The following is a 22,333-nucleotide window of genomic DNA, read 5'->3' as shown; positions in this document are numbered from 1 at the left end:
TGGCCACTTGTGCACCATAACTGATGCAAATACACTGCGCAGACAGAGCCTGAACACAGAGCAGCAGAAGTGACGCATGAACATTATGTGGAACCGAGTCAACACGACACAAGTGATGGTCCCTGCGGTTATTCCTTAAAACAGCTCCGAGCATTTTAAAGCGGGTGGGAGGTGGGGGGGGGGGTTGGGGGATGGGGAGGGGAGGGGGTGAGGGGGAGGTTGTTGGGGGAAGAGATTGATGAAGGACAGAGATGTCAATGTGGTTCCGTCATCTGCTGCTGTCTGACCTCTGACCCGGCTATAGACTGTCTTGAGGTCAGACAGCAGGTGATGGCAGTGCTTTTGTGGCTCAAGTCTTGAAGGAAGGGTTGCGGGGGGGGGTGGGGGGGGGGGGGCGGTGCAGCGCCAGGAAGTTGTAGCCTTTCCTCCCCCCCCCCGCCCTTCTCCTGTGAGCACCTCCTCGCTCTCTTGCTGGGGGGAGAGTGGGGTGGGGGTGGGGGAGAGTACGGATCTGAGATCACCCATTGCCCAAGCTCGACCCCCTCCCCTCCAGGCGTGCGGGGACGTCGCTGAGCGTAGATTGGCTCCCGCTCTGGCCCACAAAAACACACGGTCACTCGCCTCGACAGCGAGTCCTGCTAAGCGCTTCGAGGGACCCTCCCAACACGAAAGGCACCGCGTCAGGTGCAAAGGTCATCATCATCGTCAGAGGAGGAGGAAAACCCGCCATATTCCTCATCCAATGGCGTCCACACACACACACACACACATTCTAGTCGGGCGCGAGAGAGAGAGAGAGAGAGTCACAGATAGTGACTTCCCTCCATTAAGTCCCACTGACCCACCACGTCTCCGCCAACAAAATTCAGCCACTCCGCTTTGCAGCATATCCTCCCGTGACGCGCTTTGAGACGGGTCAATGATGCGATAAAGGCGCTGTATCAGCTGCAAAGATTATTATTACCGTCGTCATTAATTATTACCAACCCTCACCCCCCCCCCCCCCCCAAACCCATCTCCACAAGTCAGGCCTGCGAGCTAACATCACTTTGGCGGAACAACACATCACATTTACACAGTGCCGGACTTTCATGTCGGGAGCCATGTCCCAAGGCGCTGGACAGTCAAGAATTCGCACCCAGCTGGGGGTTGGGATAAGGAGGGGTTGGAGGGCAGGGAGTTGGAAGGTGACTGAAGGCGAGGCGGAGGGAGGCCGGGGTGGGGGGCGTCTTGAGATGTGCCTCGAAGGAGGTAACAGAGGGGGGTTGGGGGTCGAGGTGAAGGAACCCACTGGATTCTTACCGCAATTAAAAGTTATTTAATTAACAATTAAAGCCCAGAATCTCGCCTTTCTGGGTTTCTCTTTTTACGTTTTGCTCTTTTCTCTCTCCCTCTCTCTCTCTCTCTCTTCTCCGCTGGAAAGAATTTGCGAAAGAATTTCGTTTCATTCAAAATGTTTATATAAAGGCGGCAACAGCTGGGCTGCGAGATCTCTCTCTCTCTCTCTCTGGCGCTTTTTTTTTTGACCGCACAAAATGGAAACTAAATAAGCCCTGGGATATGGGTTAAAGTTGAGGAGTCGCGAGGAAAAGGACGAGGCAGAGTTAAGTTAAGCCGAAGGCGAGTTTCGGCTCCGACGCCGAACTTTTAAGACATTCCGAAATTCACTTTTTTTTATTAAAAGAAAAATAACACACGATACGTGTTGGAGAGGTGGTGATGGTGAGGGGTGGGGGGGTGGGGGTGGGGGGGTTTAGGGAGGGAGGTAGTCATGTTCCCACCGCCATCTTCCAAGCATTTTTTTTTAATGTACAAACAGGAATTTCCTGGAGTCATTCAAGGGTTAACAGGGCCTATTTGCTTGTGGGGCCCACAAGCTGAGACACACGCAACTGCACATATCCGACCTAATAAAAAAATAACCGCCAGATTTAATCTAACGAGTAACTGGGGCGGGTGGGGGGGGGGAGAGAGAGAGAGAGGGAGGGGCTGTTAAAAGGGGACACCGATCGTTTGCCCACACCCCCCCCCCCACAAAAAAATTTTGCGCTGCTTCACTAACGTTAAGGGAAAGTGGGCGGACGTTGCCCTTTTAAGGCTGGAACTGAAGAACGGATCTTAACAGATCTCTCTCTCTCTGTGAAAATAAAATATAAAACGCTCCAAATCAAACACATGGCCCCGGAGCCACTTCAGGGGATTGTTTTTTTTTTAGATGATTTTCTGTTTAAGGTTCTAGTAAATCGGGGCCATCGAACTGGGGACAAAAGGTGTTTCCCCCCTCGACCCCCACACCCCCCCCACACCCCCCCCACACCCCCCCTCGGGGTGAATTAAGTTTACGTTGGGCTTCAAAGACCAGGTTTACAAATATGAATGTCCATTTCAAAATGGGGGAGAGAGAGAGAGAGAGAGAGAGGTGTGTGTTGGTGTGTGTGTGGGGGTGAGGAATGGGGGGACTGAGGCCATAAGAAGCGGATCTCGAAATCTCAGCGACCAGAGAGGGGTGAAGCGATACATCGGTACATTCCTATATCTGTATATACAACAAATACAGGAACTCGGGTCAGTTTGATGCCATTAATGTCGGTATAAAGTGGAATGCAGTCTACATTCCCCCCTCCCACCCCCATCACCCCCCACCCACACACACCCCCTCCCCCCCTCCCACCCACCCACCCCGAGGCCGACTTACCGGCTGCCTGGTCTGTGGGTACATGGCTTCTCCTCCCGCACACACTGACCCCGCGATCGGTGGCGTGTAATGGTTTGGTTGCTCGACTGGTTGCAATATTTTTTTTACCCCCCACCACCCCCCCCACCCCCCTAAACCCCCCCCCACCCACCCACCACCCCCGCCCGCCCCCCCCCCAACCACACACACACACACACAAAACACAGGAGGAAAAAAAATCTCCTAAAAAAAAAGTCAGCCCTCGGTCAGGATTCACAACACACCCCGAAAAATATCTCCTGCGTACGTTCGTGCGGTCGTTAGTTCAGTCCGGAGGGTAAAACAAAGGCAATATGAGCCGTTTCCGTCGTCTCTTTTCTCCCCCAGATCTTTTTTCCCCTCTCTTTCTCTCTCTCTCTCTCTCTCTGTCTCTCTCTCTCACGCTCTCTCTCTCTTCCCTCTCTCTCTCTCTCTCTCTGTGCGTTAGAGTGTCTGTGTATTTATTTCAATGGCCACATATCGTTAAAAAAAAACCCTTCCAAAGAGCCCCCGAGTCAGGCAGACAGTCACTGGGTTTAGCACCGAGACATCTCGGTGCATCGCTCATTGGTTCTTGTCCTCTTTCTTCCCTCCTCCCCTCTTCCTTCCTTCCTTCCTTCCTTCCTTCCTTTCCCTTCCCTTCCTCCTTCCTTTCTTTCTTTCTTCTCGGATATGTATATGTTCCTTAAATATAAATAGATTTAAAAAAAACGCAGATCCTTTCTGTCTGTGTGTGTGTGTGTGTGTGTTGCTGTCCTCGTCCCCCCCGACCCCCCCCCCCCCCCCCCCACCCCCTCCCTGCGCTGTGTGTGTGTGTGTGAGTGAGAGAGAGAGAGACGGAGTCTGTGGGTCACTTTGTATCTGAAGTGTATCCGTCAGTTGGAGACATTGTTTCTCTCTCCGACTGTTGTTCTCTCGGGTGAGGAAGTGGATACAATGTATCACAACGGCAGCGACGACTGAAACTGAATACTCAGACGTTACAGTGTAACAAACCGATCCCGAATCGTGTGTCTGTGGGTCTGTCTGTGTCTGTGTGTGTCCGTCTGTCTGTGTCTGTGTGTGTGGGTGTCTGTCTGTCCGTGTGTGTGGGTGTCTGTCTGTCCGTGTGTGTGGGTGTCTGTCTGTCTGTGTGGGTGTCTGTCTGTCCGTGTGTGTGGGTGTCTGTCTGTCTGTGTGGGTGTCTGTCTGTCTGTGTGGGTGTCTGTCTGTCAGTGTGTGTGTGGGTGTATTTGTTTGTGTGTGTGTCTGTATTTGTGTGTGTGTGGGCGTCTGTCTGTGTGTGTGGGTGTCTGTCTGTGTGTCTGTGTGTGTGTCTGTCTGTGTGTGTGTGGGTGTATTTGTGTGTGTGTGGGCGTCTGTCTGTGTGTGTGTGTGTGGGTGTCTGTCTGTCTGTGTGTCTGTGTCTGTCAGCGCCTTGGGACGTCCTGACGTGAAAGGCGCTCTGTAAATGGAATCTTGTTGTTGTTGTGTCTGTGTGTGTGTGTGGATGTCTGTCTGTGTGTGTGGGTGTCTGTGTGTGTGTCTGTGTGGGTGTCTGTCTGTCTGTGTGTCTGTCTGTGTGTGTGTGTCTGTGTGTGTGTGTCTGTCTGTCTGTCTGTCTGTGTGGGAGGAAAGAAACAGGAAGGACGCTTAGACCAACGAGGGGAGCCTTATTCTCCCTCTCTCCCCCTTCCTCCCTCCTTTACTCCATAAAGAACAGCGGTAATGAATTCTCAACAGCTCCTCCCGCCCACATGTGACGCGGAAGTCAAACACACACAGAGAAAGATTGTACCTACAGCCATTTTTAATCTTTTGCCCCCCCCCCCGCACACCCCCCAACACACACACACAAAAGCCTATTTTATATATTTTTTCCATGAACAAAAGTCTCTTTAAATTCATTAGTTTTTTGGGGGGAATTTCACTTTTGTTTAAAACACGTCATGTTTAATTCTTATTTTGGTGGGAGGGGGTGGGGGGGGGGATTGGGAGAGGAAGGTGTTTTTTTGTGGGGTGGGCATTTATTTGTGACAATGCAGCACATTTCTTCAATCGTGCCCCCTTTTTTTAAATAGATAAATATAAATAGGCAAAATAACAGGAATTCATGGCTTGGGCTCCTGTAATTAGGTCGTTATTCCTCATGTCATAACACACATACACATATATATATAGTGTAACTGACATCCAAGGCAATACAATAAAGGAAAATGACATAAATAAATTGTTAAATTAATTGTTAAAATCTCTCTGGCTGTTTCCTGTTGAATCATTTTCGGTTCAGGATTTAATACACACAAGGCCAGATTTTGCTTCTTTCTTCTTCTGATCTCCCCCCCTTCTCTCTCTCTCCAACTCCTCCCCACACAACGGCCCAAGGTGCTTTCAGTAATTAAGGTCAAGTGTAGTGACTGTTACTGCAGGGACCACACACGCTATTTTGCACACAGCGACAGCCCACAAACAGCCACAAAGTGAACAACCTCTTTATTCCAACAACAACAAATGACACTTAACACAGCGCCTTCCATGTTGGGAGGATGTCCCAAGGCGCCAGACAGTCAGGGATTTGGACCTGAGCTGGGGGTTGGGAATCAGGGGGTGAAGGGCAGGGAGGACGGGGGTAGGAGGGTGACCGAAGGCCCGGTTGAAGAGGAGGGTCTTGAGACGCGTCTTGAAGGGGGCGAGGGGGAGCGACTGTTGGCCGAGACCCAGGAGAGAAACTCGTCTCTTTTCCAGTGTCACGAGATCGGAACAGGCACAGACCTTGACTTAACGTCTCATCTGAACGACGGCACCTCTGACAATGCACCCCCCCCCACCACCCCCCTCCCCCCAGCACCACGCTGGAGTGTCAGCCTGCATGGGGAGCTCGGGGCTTGAAACCACAAGCTTGAGCTGTCAGTGGGCACGTGTGACTAACTCCTGACTGACTGACTGTGTGGAAGAAGGAATCTCTATGGTTGTTGACCATAATTCTGTTATAGACCATAAGCTGAGCTCCCAGTGGCTATTAGACAACAGGGGAAAAACAGGGCCGTAACTCAACGGTAACTGACTGTCACAAAGAGAGAGAGAGAGAGTGGTGAGCGTTAGTCTCTGTTAAGGTTGGATTATTGGGTCCCAGTTGTGTAACTTTTACAGTCTTGCACAACCGCTCATTTTTCACCGTGTGCCCAGCGCCCCTCGGGTTCTATTTTGCCCGTCGGCGTAAAACCGGTTTCTATTGTCCTCGAAGTCTGTGAAGCGCTTTGAGAGGTCTCAAAGATGTGATAATGAGCCGTATCAAATGCGAGGAATATTATTATTATAATATTTTCCCCCCCAATGCTTACAAAGTCAGTCAGTCAGTCAGTCAGGCAACGAGTTAAAAGCAGGAGCACACTCGCTGGCTTCATGCAAAGAGTTGAGGGAGCTTTTGGCCTGACCACAAGCCCTCGGTTGCGAGCTGTGTCTTGTAACTCGTTCCCACCCATCCATTATTCCCCATTTACAGGATAATTGGACACCCAAAAATCTCATTACAGCACAAAGACCTGGACACTGGTGGCCTCGCTCGCCAGAACAGCTGACGCTGCGATATTTCTCTCCTCTGTAACAAGGCCCAGGAGGACAATGAAATCAATAGTCTCCGCATTTTTTTTAAAAAAAAGAAAAATAACTTGAGTGCGCTAAAATATTATCCCTCGGATTGCAAAAGGCCCACATTCGCACCTATTTCTTTTTAATGCGCATCAATGCCCTGCGATTATCAGTGACGCGGTGTAATGAGAGTTCTTGTTTACTGTGGGCTCAACAGACCCACAAAGTCTCCAGCATTGATTTGTTGACTGCGCAGTAACCTGTTTTATAGCTTTGTGTGGGGAGGAGGAGGGTGCACGTTAGATGTACTGTTTGTGGGACGCTGCCGTGCGCAATTGACTGCCTCGTTTTGCCCACACAATACACTCCGCTTTACAGTATATTCCGTGGAAGCCCTCAATGACATCCGACTTGATCAATAACTGTCTCAGATCCAATAATGGACCGATTCCAATTCCTCTCGCCTCGGCCTGGCAGGAATTGACCGATGTGTCAGTGTGGAGAGAAGATAGCGAGCAACTTTAATCAATCAATCAATCAGTCAATGAGACACAATAACCTTCTGTAACACTGTGGCCTCACACTTCACTCAGAGGCTGGTGTTGTCTCCGGTCAGGGAAGGGCTTCCCCTACACTGCGCCTCCCATGTCTGATGTGACCTCAACTCAACAAGTCCCATTTAACGCCAGCTGCAGGTGCCATGTTAATACCCCACTGACTGGAACAGTGTTTACACAAGACAAACATTGGGTTAACCCTTTAGCTGGTCACAACTGCGCTCACGTGCTCAGCGATGTGATAAGGTGCTGTACCAAATGAGTGGATTATTATTATGATGATTATCACAACCAGTTTATTTACCGGGTAGATGATGGCTGATCGAATCACAGTACAAGTGTTTTTTTTAGTCTCAATTAGCTTCAGGCTTCCCACATGTTGGCCGACAGCCATTAGCTCCTTATCTATTCAGTCTTCAATTTCCCAATCCTGATTTGCATAGTTCACCCGCATTGAGTTCGCTCCAACCAACCTCAGCGTCTGAGACGAGATATGATCTAACCAGGTAGATCAGATGTCTCACTCGAACTCCTGTTAACCCCTCAAGCCCAAACCCTAATGGGTAGCTGCGGGGCCCAGCCAGAGAAGGCTTGGCAGCATTCACGACGGCAACATGAGCAACAAATTGTATTCACGTCAGGAGGATGTCCCGAGGCATAGGTATGACTGGTTAAAATCCAGCAGTCCTTATCCAGACTCTGGGGGTCCGCCCCACATCCCCTCCCCCACCGAACCTTGCCTTCTGCCACAATCTATGGCATCACCTCACCAACGTATCTAACCCTTTTGCCTCGAGTGCTCTGAGATGCTGTCCTGCATGAAGGGCGCTATATAAATGAAAGTTGTTGTTGTCATCAGGGCAAGAGAAAACACCTACCAGTACCCAGAAATACGTCTCTCCAACCCCAACGGAACTCCTCTCCATGCTGGTGTCACACAATTCCGGAGCCAAGTTCCTGCACAGGCACTCCACTCAGGAATCCTGTTGAGAAATACCGCAAATTAGACCCCCAGAGACAGAGAGCTAATTGAGGAGTAAAATTATTAACGGATGGTAATAATTCTTGCTTTCGATGCTGCGCCTTATCACATCGTCAAGACAACTCAAAGCCCTTCACAGGATTTACTGTAAAGTGTAGTAACTGTACTTTGGAAGCAAAACAGAGCAGCCAATTTGCACACAGCAACACATCAACAAACAGTCATGAAGTGAATGGACAAATTTAGCTGTGGGGGGAATTGTTGGCCAGGACACCGGGAGAGAGAAACAACCTTTTCTGTTCCGATAGCACCGCAGGATCTTTAACGTCCCCATGAACATGGCAGGGAGGGGGCATTAGTGGTGTGCATGGGGTGTGCACCACTTGCTTAGAAGCAGGCTCAAGGGGCTGAATGGCCTCCCTCAGGACCTAAGCTCCTTAACACTGGGATCAGCCGTGATCTAATAAAATGGCGGAACGGGCTCGAGGGGCTGAATGACCTCCTCCTTAGCTATTCCTCTAGTCCCAGGGGGCTCTTATAAGGCAAAGAGTTGCTGTGCTGTCACAAGCACATCTCTGTCCCAGTAGATTCTGCTGATCTCCTGGGAGAGGCGATGCACAAATACCAGTGGGGCACAGGTTAGACCGAGCAAACAGTGACGAAATGTCAAGCTGCGGGGTTCCATGTTAACAACTTAAATGATTTGCAAAGTCCTCGTTCTGCGTGCCCCCGGGGGCTGGTGGTGGGTGGGGTGGGAGCGAGGCCCAGTCACAGACCCACACTGCACTTGACAATCCAATTTTGGGGATGGGAGGTCGGGATTAATGCCCCCGGAAAGCGATCCGCCAATCGACTAACAACTGGGCTCCTACTTACTGCTGAGTAAACAGAGGCGTGTGTGTGTGTGTGTGTGTGTGTGTGGGGCTGTAAGGAAACTTGCCTAAGGAATCAAGGCTTGGGTTTAACGTCTTATCTGAAGGAAGGCACCTCCTCTGACAACGCAGTGCTGGAGTGTCAGGCCAGCCTGTGAGCTCAGAGTCCTAGACGTTGGGGCTCGAACCCGTGACCCACTGACTCAGAGGCACTGCCTGGCAGAAGTTAGTGTTAAAGCAGTACGTCTTCAACGACCTGCTTTGACCCTTCCTGACCTTTGCTAAACTGGGTCACCTATCAATTAGGATTAAGCATAAGCTGAATTGATTTACCTCCCTCCCTCCCTCTCTTCCCACCAAATATTAACCCATCGCTTTCCAGCACTGCTTTGGAAGGTCACCCTGGACTGTGAACTCAGTCACCGACGTGGGGGGCTTCAACCCACAACCGTAGCCAGAGGAGGAGCCAGCAGTCTGCGGCCTCTCATACCCTCCACCCCAACCACACCGCAAACACCCGAACACCACAATTCTCACCCACGCCATAATCATCGCCACGGATTTTGCGAGCTGCAAACTGGCACAGTGAAGCCGGGCGCTGACTGTGCCTCTTCTGCTGATATCCAAAGATCTCCCCACACTATTGGGAAAGAGAAGGAAGCTTCCCCCAAAGACAGACGTCACTGCTGTTTGCAAGCGACTGCCAGGAAGGTGAACTGGATGGACCTTAGTCTTCACTCGCCCAGCAATTTATGATGTTCTTATGTTGTTCTGACCAACGTGGAATCAGATAGTGTTACAGACTGGAGCTGAGGCCTGCAGAGTTAATGCTTATTACAGGAATTACGTCAAGTGGAATCCTTATCGTGCCAACTGTGTTGACAGTTTTAATTAGCGCACAGAGAGAGAGAGACGGAGAGAGACACAGAGAGAGTGAGAATTTAGACGGGTGCCTTATCTCCGATCTAATGCAACGGCTCTGCTATATCCTGGCCCAACAGGACATCTGAGAACTAACCTCCATCCTGAGAAGGTGATCACCCTTCACTGTGATACCAGTGATCGCTCAGCCTTATCAGCGTGTGAGTTGGAATGAGCTCACTGTGATTAATCAATAAGAAAAGCACAAAGAGGGCTCTATTATGTCTGATCCACAGGTAGCAAATGGGAAAGGAGGGGAGGGAGAATATTATAATAATAATCCTTGCATTTGATACAACACCTTATCACGTTGTTGAGAAGTCTCAAAGCGCTTCACAGAATACAACGTAAAGTGGAGTGACTGTATATTTTGTCGGCAAAACGCTGCAGCCAATTGCGCACAGCAGCGTCCCCACAAACAGTAGTGGATTGAGTGTATTTTTGGGGGGGTTTTTTGGAGAGATTATTACCCCCGGAAAATCAAACCGCCAACAACCGGGTTCCTACTTACTGCTGAGTAAAGAGAGGCGTGCGCGCGCGCGTGTGTGTGTGTGTGTGTGGAGTAAGGAAACGAAAAAGGAATCGAACCCGGGTCCTCTCGCTTGCGAGGTGAGTGTGCTAACCACTGCGTACCGGACTCGACTAATTCTGTGCAGGCAGGGGTGTGCGCGTCTGTTGTGGGGGGGGGGGGGGGGGCAGAAATATTCCGAGGAGCATTCAAAGCCAAGCTAAAGAGTCAGCCAGCTGATGTTGTAATGTTTACTCGAAAGCCTATTTTTTTTCTCTAACCAATTTCAAGAGGAAGTTTTAAATAGGCTTCTTGTTAAAATGTCTCTAGGCAGTGCTCTGGCTTCTGCAGCAGCGACAGCGGGATGGTAAACGAGCGAATAATTAGCGAGGCGAGTAATTAGGAGGCGGATGGATTGAAGTGATTTCCCTTTTAGCTGGGAAGCTTGGGGGAAGCTGCTGGCGGCTGATGCGATGTGTTAGTTCTCCAGCAATTTGCTCGAGTGTCCACTTGACTGACTGACGCTGCCTCTCTGAGGCTCCAGGGACCCTGGGTTTTGTTTGTCAATAGCACAGTCGCTGTCTGATGTGACCACGTGCGACCTTGTGCTCCGGTCACCAGTGATTCGCCACATAATAGTCCTCGTGTTTGATCACATCAAGCCGTGGACCCGCAGCTTAGTGTTTAGAGAGTTCGCCTCGCAAGCGAGATGACCTGGGTTTGATTCCTGGGCAGGTCGGGGCGAAACCTTCGGCAAGTTTCCTTACTCCACGCACAGGGTTACCTACCAGCAAGCAGGAACCCTGTTGTTAGTCGATCGGCGGATCGCTTTTCTGGAGGTAATGATGATAATAATCCCTTAAAAAAAATAACATTTAAAAAAATATTGTGGTCACTCAATCCACGACTGTTTGTGGGACTCTGCTGTGCGTTTTTGCCCACAAAAGTACAGTCACTACACTTCACAGTACATCCGGTGAAGCGCTTTGAGGCGTCTCGAAGACGCGATAAAGCGCTATATCAAATGCAGGGATTATTATTATTATATCATATTTATTAAATTCTGGGCAGAATTTCTCACAGGCGTTACCAACCCTCGGCTAATTGGCAAAAATCAAGGGAGGTTGTCTCTCTCGCTCTCTCTCTGGTTCTCCCTGTCCCCGTTAAGTTGTTTTGCGTTGCCAAGGGGAACTATCTGGAGCTGTTGTCAGCCGTGATCCCATTGATCTGACCAGCTTTCGGTGGGAGGTAATGCGAGAGAGAAAAAAAAATGCAGGAGATGAAAGAGTGTGGCTGAGTAAATTGCTGCCACCTTCAATCTCTCGTCAAAAGGAATTTCCCCCCCCCCCCCCACCTTCCCCCACCTCCCTGAGACGACAACGCAAGTCATCTTAAATCGAATGTAATCAGCCCTCGGCGAAGGGCTGTCAGGTGTCGAGTCCGTTCGGGCCAAGACGCTGAATCCATAACAATTGGTTGATCTTTATCAACCCAGCACTTTCAGCTGAGCAAACTGAGCTGAGCCTGAGTTAGGCTGACATACCCCACAGTCTCCTATTTCTTCTTTTACCTCTTCCTCCCTCCTTCCCTCCCTCCCTCCCTCCCTCGCTCACCCTCACCTTTCTCTTTTTTTTTCGCGGAACAGGAACGACTGTTTGTGGGGACGTCGCTGCGCGCAATGGGCTCTGCCGCGTTTCGACCGCAAAATACGCAGTCACTCCACTTTACAGTATATCCTGTGAAGCGCCTTTTAAGCGTCTCAACTCGCTTTTGCGTGACAAGGCGCTATATCAAATGCAAGGATTATGTGTCCGACATCCACAGCCTTTTGGACAGATGGAGGGAGGGAGGTGCGAGGCGTGAGGCGAGAGAGGCAATGAGGTGCCCTGAACCTCGCCGATCCCTTGCGTCTCACACACACCTGTTTGTTTGCTTTACTCGGCCTTCCACTCCCCTGGCTCCATTTATGCAGGCAGACGGCAGCTTGCCTTCAGGCCAATTAATCTGTTAAAACTGTTGCTCGCTTGCAAAATATCAAATTATGTAAATGATGTACGTGTGGCCTTTAAATCAAGAGCAGCTCCTAATGAAATCCAAATTGCAAATCCCCCCCCACCACCTCCCCTCTCCCCCCTGTAAGCAGCTGTAACACAGCACTTTAATGTGTCACACCAAGGGAGTGCGAAAGAGCAGTACAGCGGGTTCAGTCTCACAACAGACCTGCATTGGGGTGATAATAGTCATAATTATTATTATTAATAATAATAATAAATAAAGATCCTTCCATTTGCATTTGCAACAATAATGATAATTCGGTCACTCAGTCCACGGCTGTTTGTGGGGCCGCTGCTGTGCGCAATTGGCTGCCGCGTTTCGCCCACAAAATTCAGTCAATTCACNTTTTTTTTACAGTGTATTCTGTGAAGCGCTTTGAGACGTCTCGAAGCACCTCAAAGATACCGTTGTGATGGTTGGAACCCACAATCTCTGTGAGCCAGACATGAGAGAGCGTTACCAACTGAACCAGACTGACCACAGGTTGCAGAGAGATCCTTATCTAGGAAGGTTTTCCCGGAGAAACTGTTAAAACAAAAATCACCCGTTTATCTTCAAATCACAGAAACACTGAGGCCATTATTTACTCTGTTCATTATTGCTCCGCATCAGTGAGAATAGATGTCTTGCCTCAGACAGTTTCATTAAAGGCCTTGTTTACGGGCTCCCGGCGTTAAGTAAAAGTCTTTTAGAGTTTATGGAGATTATCGGTAGGAACGCTTCCGTCTAATGAATCGGTTTAGCGTTACACTCTGTTCGTTCAGGAAGGGCCTTGACAGGCGTGTGCGTGACATGGGACAGTGGGGAGGGGAGGGGGCTGCAATGAAGAGGGGAGGCCACACATTCAATCAACAATTGGCCCCACAACCCCCCCCCCCACCCACCATTGCCAAAACCTCTCAAACTCCCTGGATAGGTCATTCCTGTCAGCTGTAGCGGCTGTGTGTTTTTTTGTGGGCATCTCAAACAGCACCCACCTCCCACCCGGGGCAACTAGGAGTGGGAAACCTCACCTGATGCCTCCGAGCATACCGTGTGAAGTGTGATGACTGCCCGTCCTGACACCGTGGAGATCTTTAACGTCCACCTGAACGGGACAGGGGGCTCGGTTTAACGCCTCGATCATCTCTCGTTCTCCGCCCACAAAATACACAGTCACTGCACTTGACAGCACATCCTCGTGAAGCGTAACAGATCGCAATCTCTGGTGGTGGGGGGGGGTGGGAGGTGCAGGGTTATCCCGCATAATATAATAATATTACAATAATGATCCTTGCATCGGATACAGCGCCTTTTCAGGTCGTCGAGACTGTCTCAAAGCGCTTTACAGCATATGTTGTGAAGCGTAGTGACTGTATATTTTGTGGGCGAAACTCAGCAGGAAATTGCGCACAGCAGCGTCCCACAAACAGCCGTGGATTGAGTAGCTCATATTCATCCACACACGCGCGCACACACATACACAGACCCCCCCCCCACCCACCCAATGCACAGAGCGCACGACTCCAAACAAAAACACAGTTCAGACCACTGGCAAAGCAAATCCTCTCTCTCGCGCTCTCTCTCTCCCTCTCTCTTAATTCCTATCAGAAAATTGACCAGCACCTGCCCTCTCTAATCGTGTTAAACCTCAATTGAACGCACACGCGGGCTCACGTGCCTGTCTCCCCCGAGCCGGGCTTAATTGTTTCCAATCAATTGAAAGGTCATATGGTTTTACATGCAACTTCCTCCTTGTAGAGTTCAACGGTTCAAGCTGTTAATTGTCTCGTTACCCTTTCCTGACGACCCCATTGTCGTTCCCCGAACCTTTTTTGATTCCAAATCCGATCGAGGTCAGAGCGAGTGCAACCCGCCTCGCTCGCCCGGCTTTGTGGAATTCCTCGACCTTAATTATTATTAATAATTACTATTTTTAACAAAAGAGGAATTACATTAGGCTAATTTGGACCCCCATAAAGCATATCCTACATTAAATAGTAACCGTCGATTAAATAGTAACCGTCATCATCATACTAATCCTCGCATTGGATACAGCGCCTTATTACATCATCTCAGACTGGACGGAAAAAAACAAAATCGACGGAAAAAAAACAAAATAAGCTTTAAAGACTCCAAACACACAGTCACTACGTTCGCAGCGTATCCCTGCGAAGCGCTTGGAGACGTCTTGAAGACGTGATCGGGCGCTGTATCAAATGCGAGGGTTGTTATTAGTATTATTACGATGATGGAATCAATAAAGCAAAGAAGCATCCGGGACGGGAAAAAGGGGTGAGGGAAGGGTTAAGTCGAACTCCACCTCACCAGCCTCACGGAGGAGCTCGTTCCATGACCAGTTGCCTGGGACCTGCCGGGGTTTACGCTCACCGCTGGCTCCGTGCCACTTGCACACCAGACATCTTAAATTACCAGCCTCACAAAGGCAAAAGCACCACAGTTTATCCGCTCTCACTGGAAGTGGCAGGAGGCAGGTTCCTGCCCGGACCCAGGCGTCTCCTCTGCAGCTGAGCTCCCTCCGCCCACCATCGGAGGTCGCGCTTCCAGCCACGACGCCCCGAAACTCTGGAACGCTTTCCCTCAATCCCTCCTCCTCACCCCCACCCCCCACCCCCACCTCTGCCTCTCTCTCTCTTTTCAAGTCCCGCCTGAAGTCCTTCCTCTTCGACCGTGCTTACTGCCACCTCCCCAACAACCCCCACCCCACCCCCCCAACCCCGGCTCGGAGTCGGGCTCCGCCACTGTTAAGCGCTCCGAGACGCTACCCTTCGTGGAGGGTGCTGTATAAGTGCAAATTGTTGCTGTTGTGGCGATCGACTTGGTTGACACCGGGAGCCAACGCGATGTCTTAATCCGATCTGCCACGGATGAAAATAACTCGGGGAGCACGATAGCACTGATAGATAGCACGCACAATACACAGTCACTGCACTTTACTCTATCCTCTGCGAAGTGCTTTGAGATTCTCAAAAGACGTGATAAGGCGCTCCATCAAATGCAAGGATTATTATTACTATTATTATAGCGCAGAGCGAATTTTATATCTCTTTTTTTTACGCGCACTCACTCGCTCGTAAAACTCGAGGGTTAAAGACGCAGGAGGGTTACCTTCGAAGCACAAGTTCAGCACCGCCGGGGGGTGGGGGTGAGGGGGTTTGGGGGAGCACTGCACTGTCGAGGGTTTAAAGGGTCGCTGTTAAACCGAGCTCCCCGTCCGTGCCCCTGTTCGGGTTGACTTTTTAAAAAAGAAAAATTCTCTCTCCCGGGGCCTCGTCTGACAATCCACCCAATTCAAATGCACAGTCACTACACTTTGCAGCGAATCTGGCGAAGGGCTCGGGTGCGCGACGTGTGTCGTCTCTGGACGCGACGCCTGACGTCTCAGCGACAGAGGCTGTTGCGGCTGCGTATCACTGAGGGCCCAAGTCCATCGGGGCCTGAGGAGGGTTGGGTTTGGTGCCGGTGGCATTGAGTCTCGTGGTCCATCGTGGCCAATAGCTAACCACTGCCCCCTGTTGGGCAGTATGTGCAATGACAATAACCTCTTTCCAATAATCCTTGCATTCGATATAGCGCCTTATCATGTCGTCTGGACGTCTCAAAGGGGACTGCGTGGTGTGGGGGGGGGGAACGCTGCAGTCAGTTTGCGCCCGGCAAGTCCCGTAGGCTTGCGGAGGCCTGGCGGGATTTGGAGTCAATCTCCGTGGGAACGCAAGAGTTAAAGATCGTCAGATGTGCAATTGTCGCCGCTGAAGCTGTCAGCCCCACACACACCGAGTCTCTGAGACACGGTTCCTCAAATGACTGTCTGATTGTGACAGTCTATACGCTGTCTCCCTCTCTTTTAATCAAACGCTGAGCTTTCTTCCACCGAGCGTTTGCCATCCACCTGGGAAATTAGCCCGACTTGAGTGCTCACGTCTCGTTGATGGAGCTCTTTAGTGATACAGGGCTTAATGTTCCACTTTGAACGCTCTCAGCAATTCCCAGCACAGGAGGAGGCCATTCAGCACAATGCTCCGCGGCTTTAGAATGAAGGAATTCTTCCAATTTCTCGGGTTGACTCAGACAGCGACGCTCTCGCCCCTCCTCATTGGGGACGTTGAGCTGAGAGTCTCGCCTGACGCTCCAGTGCAGTGCCGGGTGGGGGAGCGTGGCATTGTCGGCGATGTTGTCCTTCAGATAAGACGTTCAACCAAGGACCAAGGTCCCATCTGCCTGCGCAGACACCATCGTAAACGAGAAGAGAGTTTCTCTCTCTCTGTCTGTCTGTCTGTCTGACTGTCTCCCCGTCTCCTGGCTGACAATCCCTCCAGATAAAGTCGGTTGCTCGCTTCACGGCTGTTTTTGTGGACGTCACCTTGGCTGCCGCATTCGCTTAGAAAATACACGGTCACTAGACTTGGCAAAGTGATGGCTTTTGCATCTCCCCCTCTCCTCCCCCCTGGCTCTCCGTCTACACCCCCCCCCACCACCCCCTTTCATGACAATGCCCGGGAGGGCTGAGCTGGCCTCCGATCAGCGATTTCAGACGAGGAAATTAATAGGGTTGAAATTCTTATCGCTCGGAGAGATCAAACACAAAGGCTTGATTTTTTTATTTTCTTGTTAAGTCAAGCGATTAAAAAAAAAACACATAGTTTGAAGGGACAAAGAACATTCTGTACTTGGTAGATATTCTCGCCATTTCGGAGCCGTGACCCCTCCCCAAGGTTTCTGTCCAAGTGAGACAGAGGAGCACAGAACCTCAACGCTAGAACAAGTCAATGCAGTCAGCACTCTCCCAGGGCACCTTCCACTGGCCACTCGGAGGTCCTGCAACATGTCAAAGTAATATATTGCTAATTAACCCGCGCTGCTGATAATGGCAAACATCTCCAAGAGCTTCTGCTGAAGCGTGGTGACTGTGCATTTTTTGATTGTAAACATGGCAGCCAAATTTGCACACAGCCATGTCCCGCCTCCCCCCCAAAAAAACCCCACAGCCGCTGAGTCAAATGGTTGATTTTTATGAACGTTCTAGGAATTTTCCGAAACTCAGCATTAATTCTACTACTAATAATAATATCTTTTGCCTCGGACCCGCGACCTTGTGTCCCAGAGGCAAGAGCGCTACTAACTCAGCGAAGGTGACACGCAAACGGTCCTTAAGGTTGTGGCTACGGAGAGGTTTAGGTGTCGAGTGAAACCCATGATAAAAATGGGACAGGATCACTTGATACTCAGCGTTGACCACGCACGGTCTAAGGAACAGAGAACACGCACCTCGATTGATCCAGATCCAAGGTGGAGCGGGCTGACACAGACGGCTAAGACAGAACAACTTGGCAACACTGCTAATGGAGCCCAACCACAACATGAGGCATTAAATATTTGTTCTGTTACACAACCATCTTCTTCCCCACTTCCCTTACACATTCCTGCCACCTGTGAGATTTACAACACTGTGCAGTGCAGCAGCGTTTCGCAGTTTGGTTGCGAGCGACCACAGTATTCCGAGAACGCTGGAGACAAACAAAGGCAAAGAAGTGTGAACACATACTTTCAAATCGAAACAGTCCTTGGCACGGAAAACTCTGTCTCTCTGCCAACAGAAACCAGGCGGACTATCGGGAGAAGGGAAACGGGGATAATTCCAAATCTCGCAGAAGCATCCGTTCCGCCCACAGAACAAACAGTCAATCCGCTTGACAATATATCCTGTGAAGCGCTTCGAGACGTCTCAATATAGGCGCTGCATCGATTACAAGTATTATTTATTATACTGCTTCGTCAGATGACCTGAAATGGCCTTTATTTGATGTGCCTGGGTCCATCGTGGCTTGAGTCTTTAAGAGAAAGCAGTCTCAGGGCTAAAAAAGGTGAAATTTGGAGTCTCTGGTGTGTGTGTGTGTGGTGTGTGTGTGTGTGTGTGAGATCTGTTTAAAGGGGTAGATTGAAGCTACGCCAGAGGTCCGGCAGGTGGCGGTAGAGGTCAGTAGATTCTCTCCCACACTTATTTTTTAGGAAGGTTTGGGATTTTCGGAGGGGGAAAAAAAAAGCCCTTCAGTCATCGGAGACTGACTCTACACTCCCTCTGTTTATGAGGCATTTCAGAGCGTTTGTTATCCGGAAAATTGCTGGAATCAGTCCGAACCTACATTTGGGTAACAGCGCCTTCCGCATCGGGAGGACTTAGTAGTAGGAGTAATAATAATCCGTGCATTTGATAGAGCGTCCTGTCGGGTCTTCGAGACGGCTCAAACACAGCAGCCAATTGCGTAAAGCAGTGTCCCACAAACAGTCGTGGATTGTGTGACCACGTTTTTTTTTTAAAAAAAGGGATTATTACCCCAGAAAGCGATCTTCCAATTAACTAACAACCGGCTTGCTACTTATTACTAGGTAAATCGAGGCACATGGAGCAAGGAATCGAACCCAGGTCTTCTCTCTTGCGAGGCGAGTGCTCTAACCACTGCATTTGATATAAGCGCTTTTCACGTCTTCTGGACGTTTCAAAACGCTTCACAGAATAGACTGTAAAGTGAATTGACTGTATATCTGTGGGCGAAATGGATTGTAAATCAGTCCCAGACGGAAGCTCGCATTGCCATTTCAGTCACCGCTAGTTATCTCCAGCTTTAACATCTGAGCAGTTGGAGCTTGTTGCTAATGGGCTGTTGGTGTGAAGCTTCGTGTCTCCTCAGCTCTGTCTAGTGTGATCCTTAGAGTAACACCTGGCGATGAACACGCTTGTTAAGCGGGGGAGTAATTAGCGTGTGGTGCCAGCCCCAGGAGCAATGATTAGACTGGCAAGTGTGTGTGTGTGTGTGGGTGGGGGGTGGAGAGGGGGGTAGTACACGACAACCTCACGTAGCATTTTCCAGGAATTTCCTGCAAAATCTATCTGGGTCACATTTCCTCTCCCGATTCTCTGAATGGTTCCATTCCCTCCTCTCCCTCCACCCACTCCCACCCCCCATGTCCTGGCTGACAATTCCCCCCCCCCCCCCATTCCCCCTGATAAAAAAACGGTCGTTCACTTCACAGCAGTTTGGGGGATTTCGCTGTGCACAAATTGGCTGCCATGTTCGCCTGCAAAAGCACAGTCACTACGCCTGACAGGAACACCGTGAAACACTTTGAGATGTGATAAAGTGCTGCGTCAAACAGTAATAATCCTTGCATTTGATACAGTGCCTTATCACGTCGTTGAGATGTCTCAAAGCACTTCAGAATATACTGTAAAGTGAATTAACTGTATTTTTTGGGGGCAAAACACAAAGATAATTATTATTAACATCAGAAACCTGTGCCCGTCAGTAAAATGAGGCCACCGGTAGACACCTTGTCACACGCATTTCCTGTGATGACTCCTTTCCTTTTCCGCAGTGATGAATTGCTGGTTCAACTCGAAGCTAAACTTAGATCCATTCAGACACGAGGCCCTGAACCAACCTGTCCGCTCCCTCCGCTTGGCAAGCACCGGCCTGCTCCGTGTTCCCAGCGCTGCTCCCACCTGCTGGAGACCTTCTGCCTCACCAGCCCCCCACCCTCCTTGCCTCCTTCAAGGCCCATCTTAAGACCTTCCTCTTTGACCGTCCCTTCGCTCATCTTCCCACTTTCACCGCTTCTCACCCTCCACCCCTCCTGACTCCAACCCCCACCTCAGGCGCACACCCTTGACTGTACATCCAATGACCTCCTGACATGAAAGATGCTGTGTAACGGTGATTCGCGTGTTTGGTTCTTCACCTGTTCCCATGCTCACTCACTTCTCGTGTGTGTGTGTGTGTGTGTGGGGGGGCGTTGTGTGTGGGGGGGGTGTTGTGTGCGCGTGTGGTGGGGGGGCGGTGAGTGTGTATGGGGGGGGTGTGTGTGGGGTTGGTGTGAGTGTGTGTGGAGGGGGTTCCTGTGAGTGTGCGTGTGGGATTGGTGTGAGTATGTGTGGAGGGGGGGGGCAGTGAGTGTGTGAGGGGGGGGGGTGGAGTGTGTGTGAGTTTGTGTTTGCTTGTGGATAGAAGCTGCCCCAGCTGAGCTACACAGAGATTGAAAGGTTATCAGCTGTGACGGACGGGGTGACGAAAGATACATTAACCTGGTGTCTCTCGCTGAGATCTCCAGGCTGGTTTGGTTTCCCTTCCCCTGGTCTGGGACGAGTGCCCAATCCGCACAATAAATGAGTGATTCACACCCGAGTCTGTTCGGAGGAACTTCAAGCTATGACACAAACAAAAGGAAGCCACCTCACCTGTTTATTCATACACATCACTGGGTGTTGTTACTGTCATGAGGAAGGTGCGCAGGTGAGTAATTTCGCTGACAGTTCAACAGTTTAATTGGTTACCAACAGTGACTGTCCGCAACAACAACAACACTGACAACCATCCTGCCCCAGCCTTGCCCACAGTTACAGTCACTCCACAGCGATTGCCGGGGAAATGCTTTGCGGTATTTTGACCCTCCACCAAATTTGGTAGGTTATTTATTTAGTTATTTTTTTTTAACGATCTCAAAAAGAAATAATATAACGTGGTCGCTCAGTCCAAGGCAGCTTGCGGGGACGCTGCTGTGCGCAATTGGCTGCCGCGTTTCGTCCACAAAATACAGTCAATTCACTTTACAGCGTATCCAGTGAAGCGCTTTGAGACGTCTCGAAGACGTGATGAGGCGCTGTATCAAATGCCAGGAGTATTATTAATATTATTATGAAAAAACACGAAGCAGACTGAGAGACGACTGACTGAATGTTGCTAACTGATTTACAGTTTCGGAAGAACCTGCCTTACAAAGCTGCTGGGCTCCATCCAGTCCCACCCTCTCGCTTCGGAGTCAGAAGTTTGTAGGTTCAACCTCCACATCGGAGACTTGGAAACGCACAGTCTAGGCCAGGGTTGGTCCAACCTTTTGGGGTTGCCGAGGCCCGGATGCCCTATTTGAGAAATATCCGCGGGCCCCAGAAGCAATTTCCCTTCCAGAAACATAAGGGTTATGGAGGGAGCGGGGGGGAGGGAGGGGGGCAGATGAAGTGGAGGGGGTGGGGGGACCTAGATGCGGCCTGCGGGCCAAAGTTGGACCACATGGCCTAGACTAAGCTCCAATGCAGTGCTGGGGACAATAATAATCCCTCCAAAACCAATAATAAATTGGTCATTTTCAATCTACGACTGTTTGTGGGACATTGCTGTGCGCAATTGGCTGCCGCGTTCGCCCACAAATATACAGTCAATTCACTTTACAGTGTGGTCTGTGAAGCACTTTGGGACGTCCTCTCGACGTGAAAAGCGCTATATCAAATGCAAGGATTATTATTATGCGTTGTATTGTCAGACACACCTCCCTTTGGATGAGTCAATAAACCAAGATCCCGTCTGCGCCTGTTCAGATCATTTTCAACTCAAAAAAGAGAAGGGAGTTTCTCTCCTGTTTCTTAACAGCTGTTTGTGGGGAAATTGCCGTGAGCTGGAGATCAGTTCATCTGCACAATACACAGTTTACAGTAAAAATCCTGCGAAGCGCATCGAGGAGTCCTTCCAGGACGAAAGGCAATACATCAAATGCAAGGATTCTTATCATTATTATTAGTTATTATTACCAAGAGAGCGATAGACAGAGAAATGTAGTTTTTTTGCTCTTTACAAAGGCCTCAACACCCAGTGTCTCAGAATTGGGCGTTTTGGTATCTGTTCAACGCAAATATCAAATGTGTTGGGACTCATTTAAAGGTGAACTGGCACAATCCAAGCTTCTTAAACCCATTAATATTTTTATGAACCCCGGATTTAATGGAGTGATATAACTTACCGAAGGCAGAGACCGCTGATGTTTGACGGTAGTTAAACTTGTTCTCTTGCCAACTTTTCTGGCCTTGTGGAAAAAAAAAAATTGCTAATAAAATTCAGAGCCCAGGCCCCTCGGTTTCTCGATGTTCAGTCTGAGGATAAGAATAAGTTAATTAAATGATTCCGCCTTGGCAGAGAACAAGATGGACAAATGCCAAGCCCCACAGGTGCTTATGCAGCAATGGGGAAAGAGTTTGTCGAGTGCAGCGTTTCATAATGCATTTCATTGTTACGACACCTGGGGGAATTTTCCTGTGTGTTTTTCGTGCAGCAAAGTCCAAACCTCCCACCATCTCCTCAACTACGGGTGATATCAGTGCCTCTACATGGCCTTTAG

The 22,333-nt window shown here is 49.9% G+C and overlaps 1 protein-coding gene across 3 annotated transcripts in view; it reads right to left on the bottom strand.

Moving 5' to 3' along the window:
- The window catches only part of LOC103182102 (TLE family member 5-like), a 35,554-nt gene extending 13,474 nt beyond the window's left edge, over nucleotides 1–22,080 (bottom strand). The window contains exons 1-2 of one of the 3 annotated variants that reach the window (XM_042342733.1): nucleotides 21,959–22,080; nucleotides 7,716–7,820 (exon numbers count right to left, since the gene is read on the bottom strand). In XM_042342733.1, coding sequence (XP_042198667.1) covers nucleotides 7,716–7,763 — 48 coding nt within the window. In that variant the 5' untranslated portion in view covers nucleotides 7,764–7,820; nucleotides 21,959–22,080. Of the gene's footprint in view, nucleotides 1–2,695; nucleotides 2,821–7,715; nucleotides 7,821–21,958 lie in introns of those variants that run through there. The other 2 variants (XM_042342732.1, XM_042342734.1) reach the window with 2 other exon arrangements.
- Nucleotides 22,081–22,333: the final 253 nt, after the last annotated feature.

This window comes from Callorhinchus milii, unplaced genomic scaffold, assembly GCF_018977255.1.
Source record: "Callorhinchus milii isolate IMCB2004 unplaced genomic scaffold, IMCB_Cmil_1.0 Scaffold21, whole genome shotgun sequence".
NCBI classification, from domain to species: Eukaryota; Metazoa; Chordata; class Chondrichthyes; order Chimaeriformes; family Callorhinchidae; genus Callorhinchus; species Callorhinchus milii.
The sequence above is the reverse complement of the archived record's forward strand: the minus strand, read 5'-3'. Positions and strand labels throughout refer to the sequence as shown.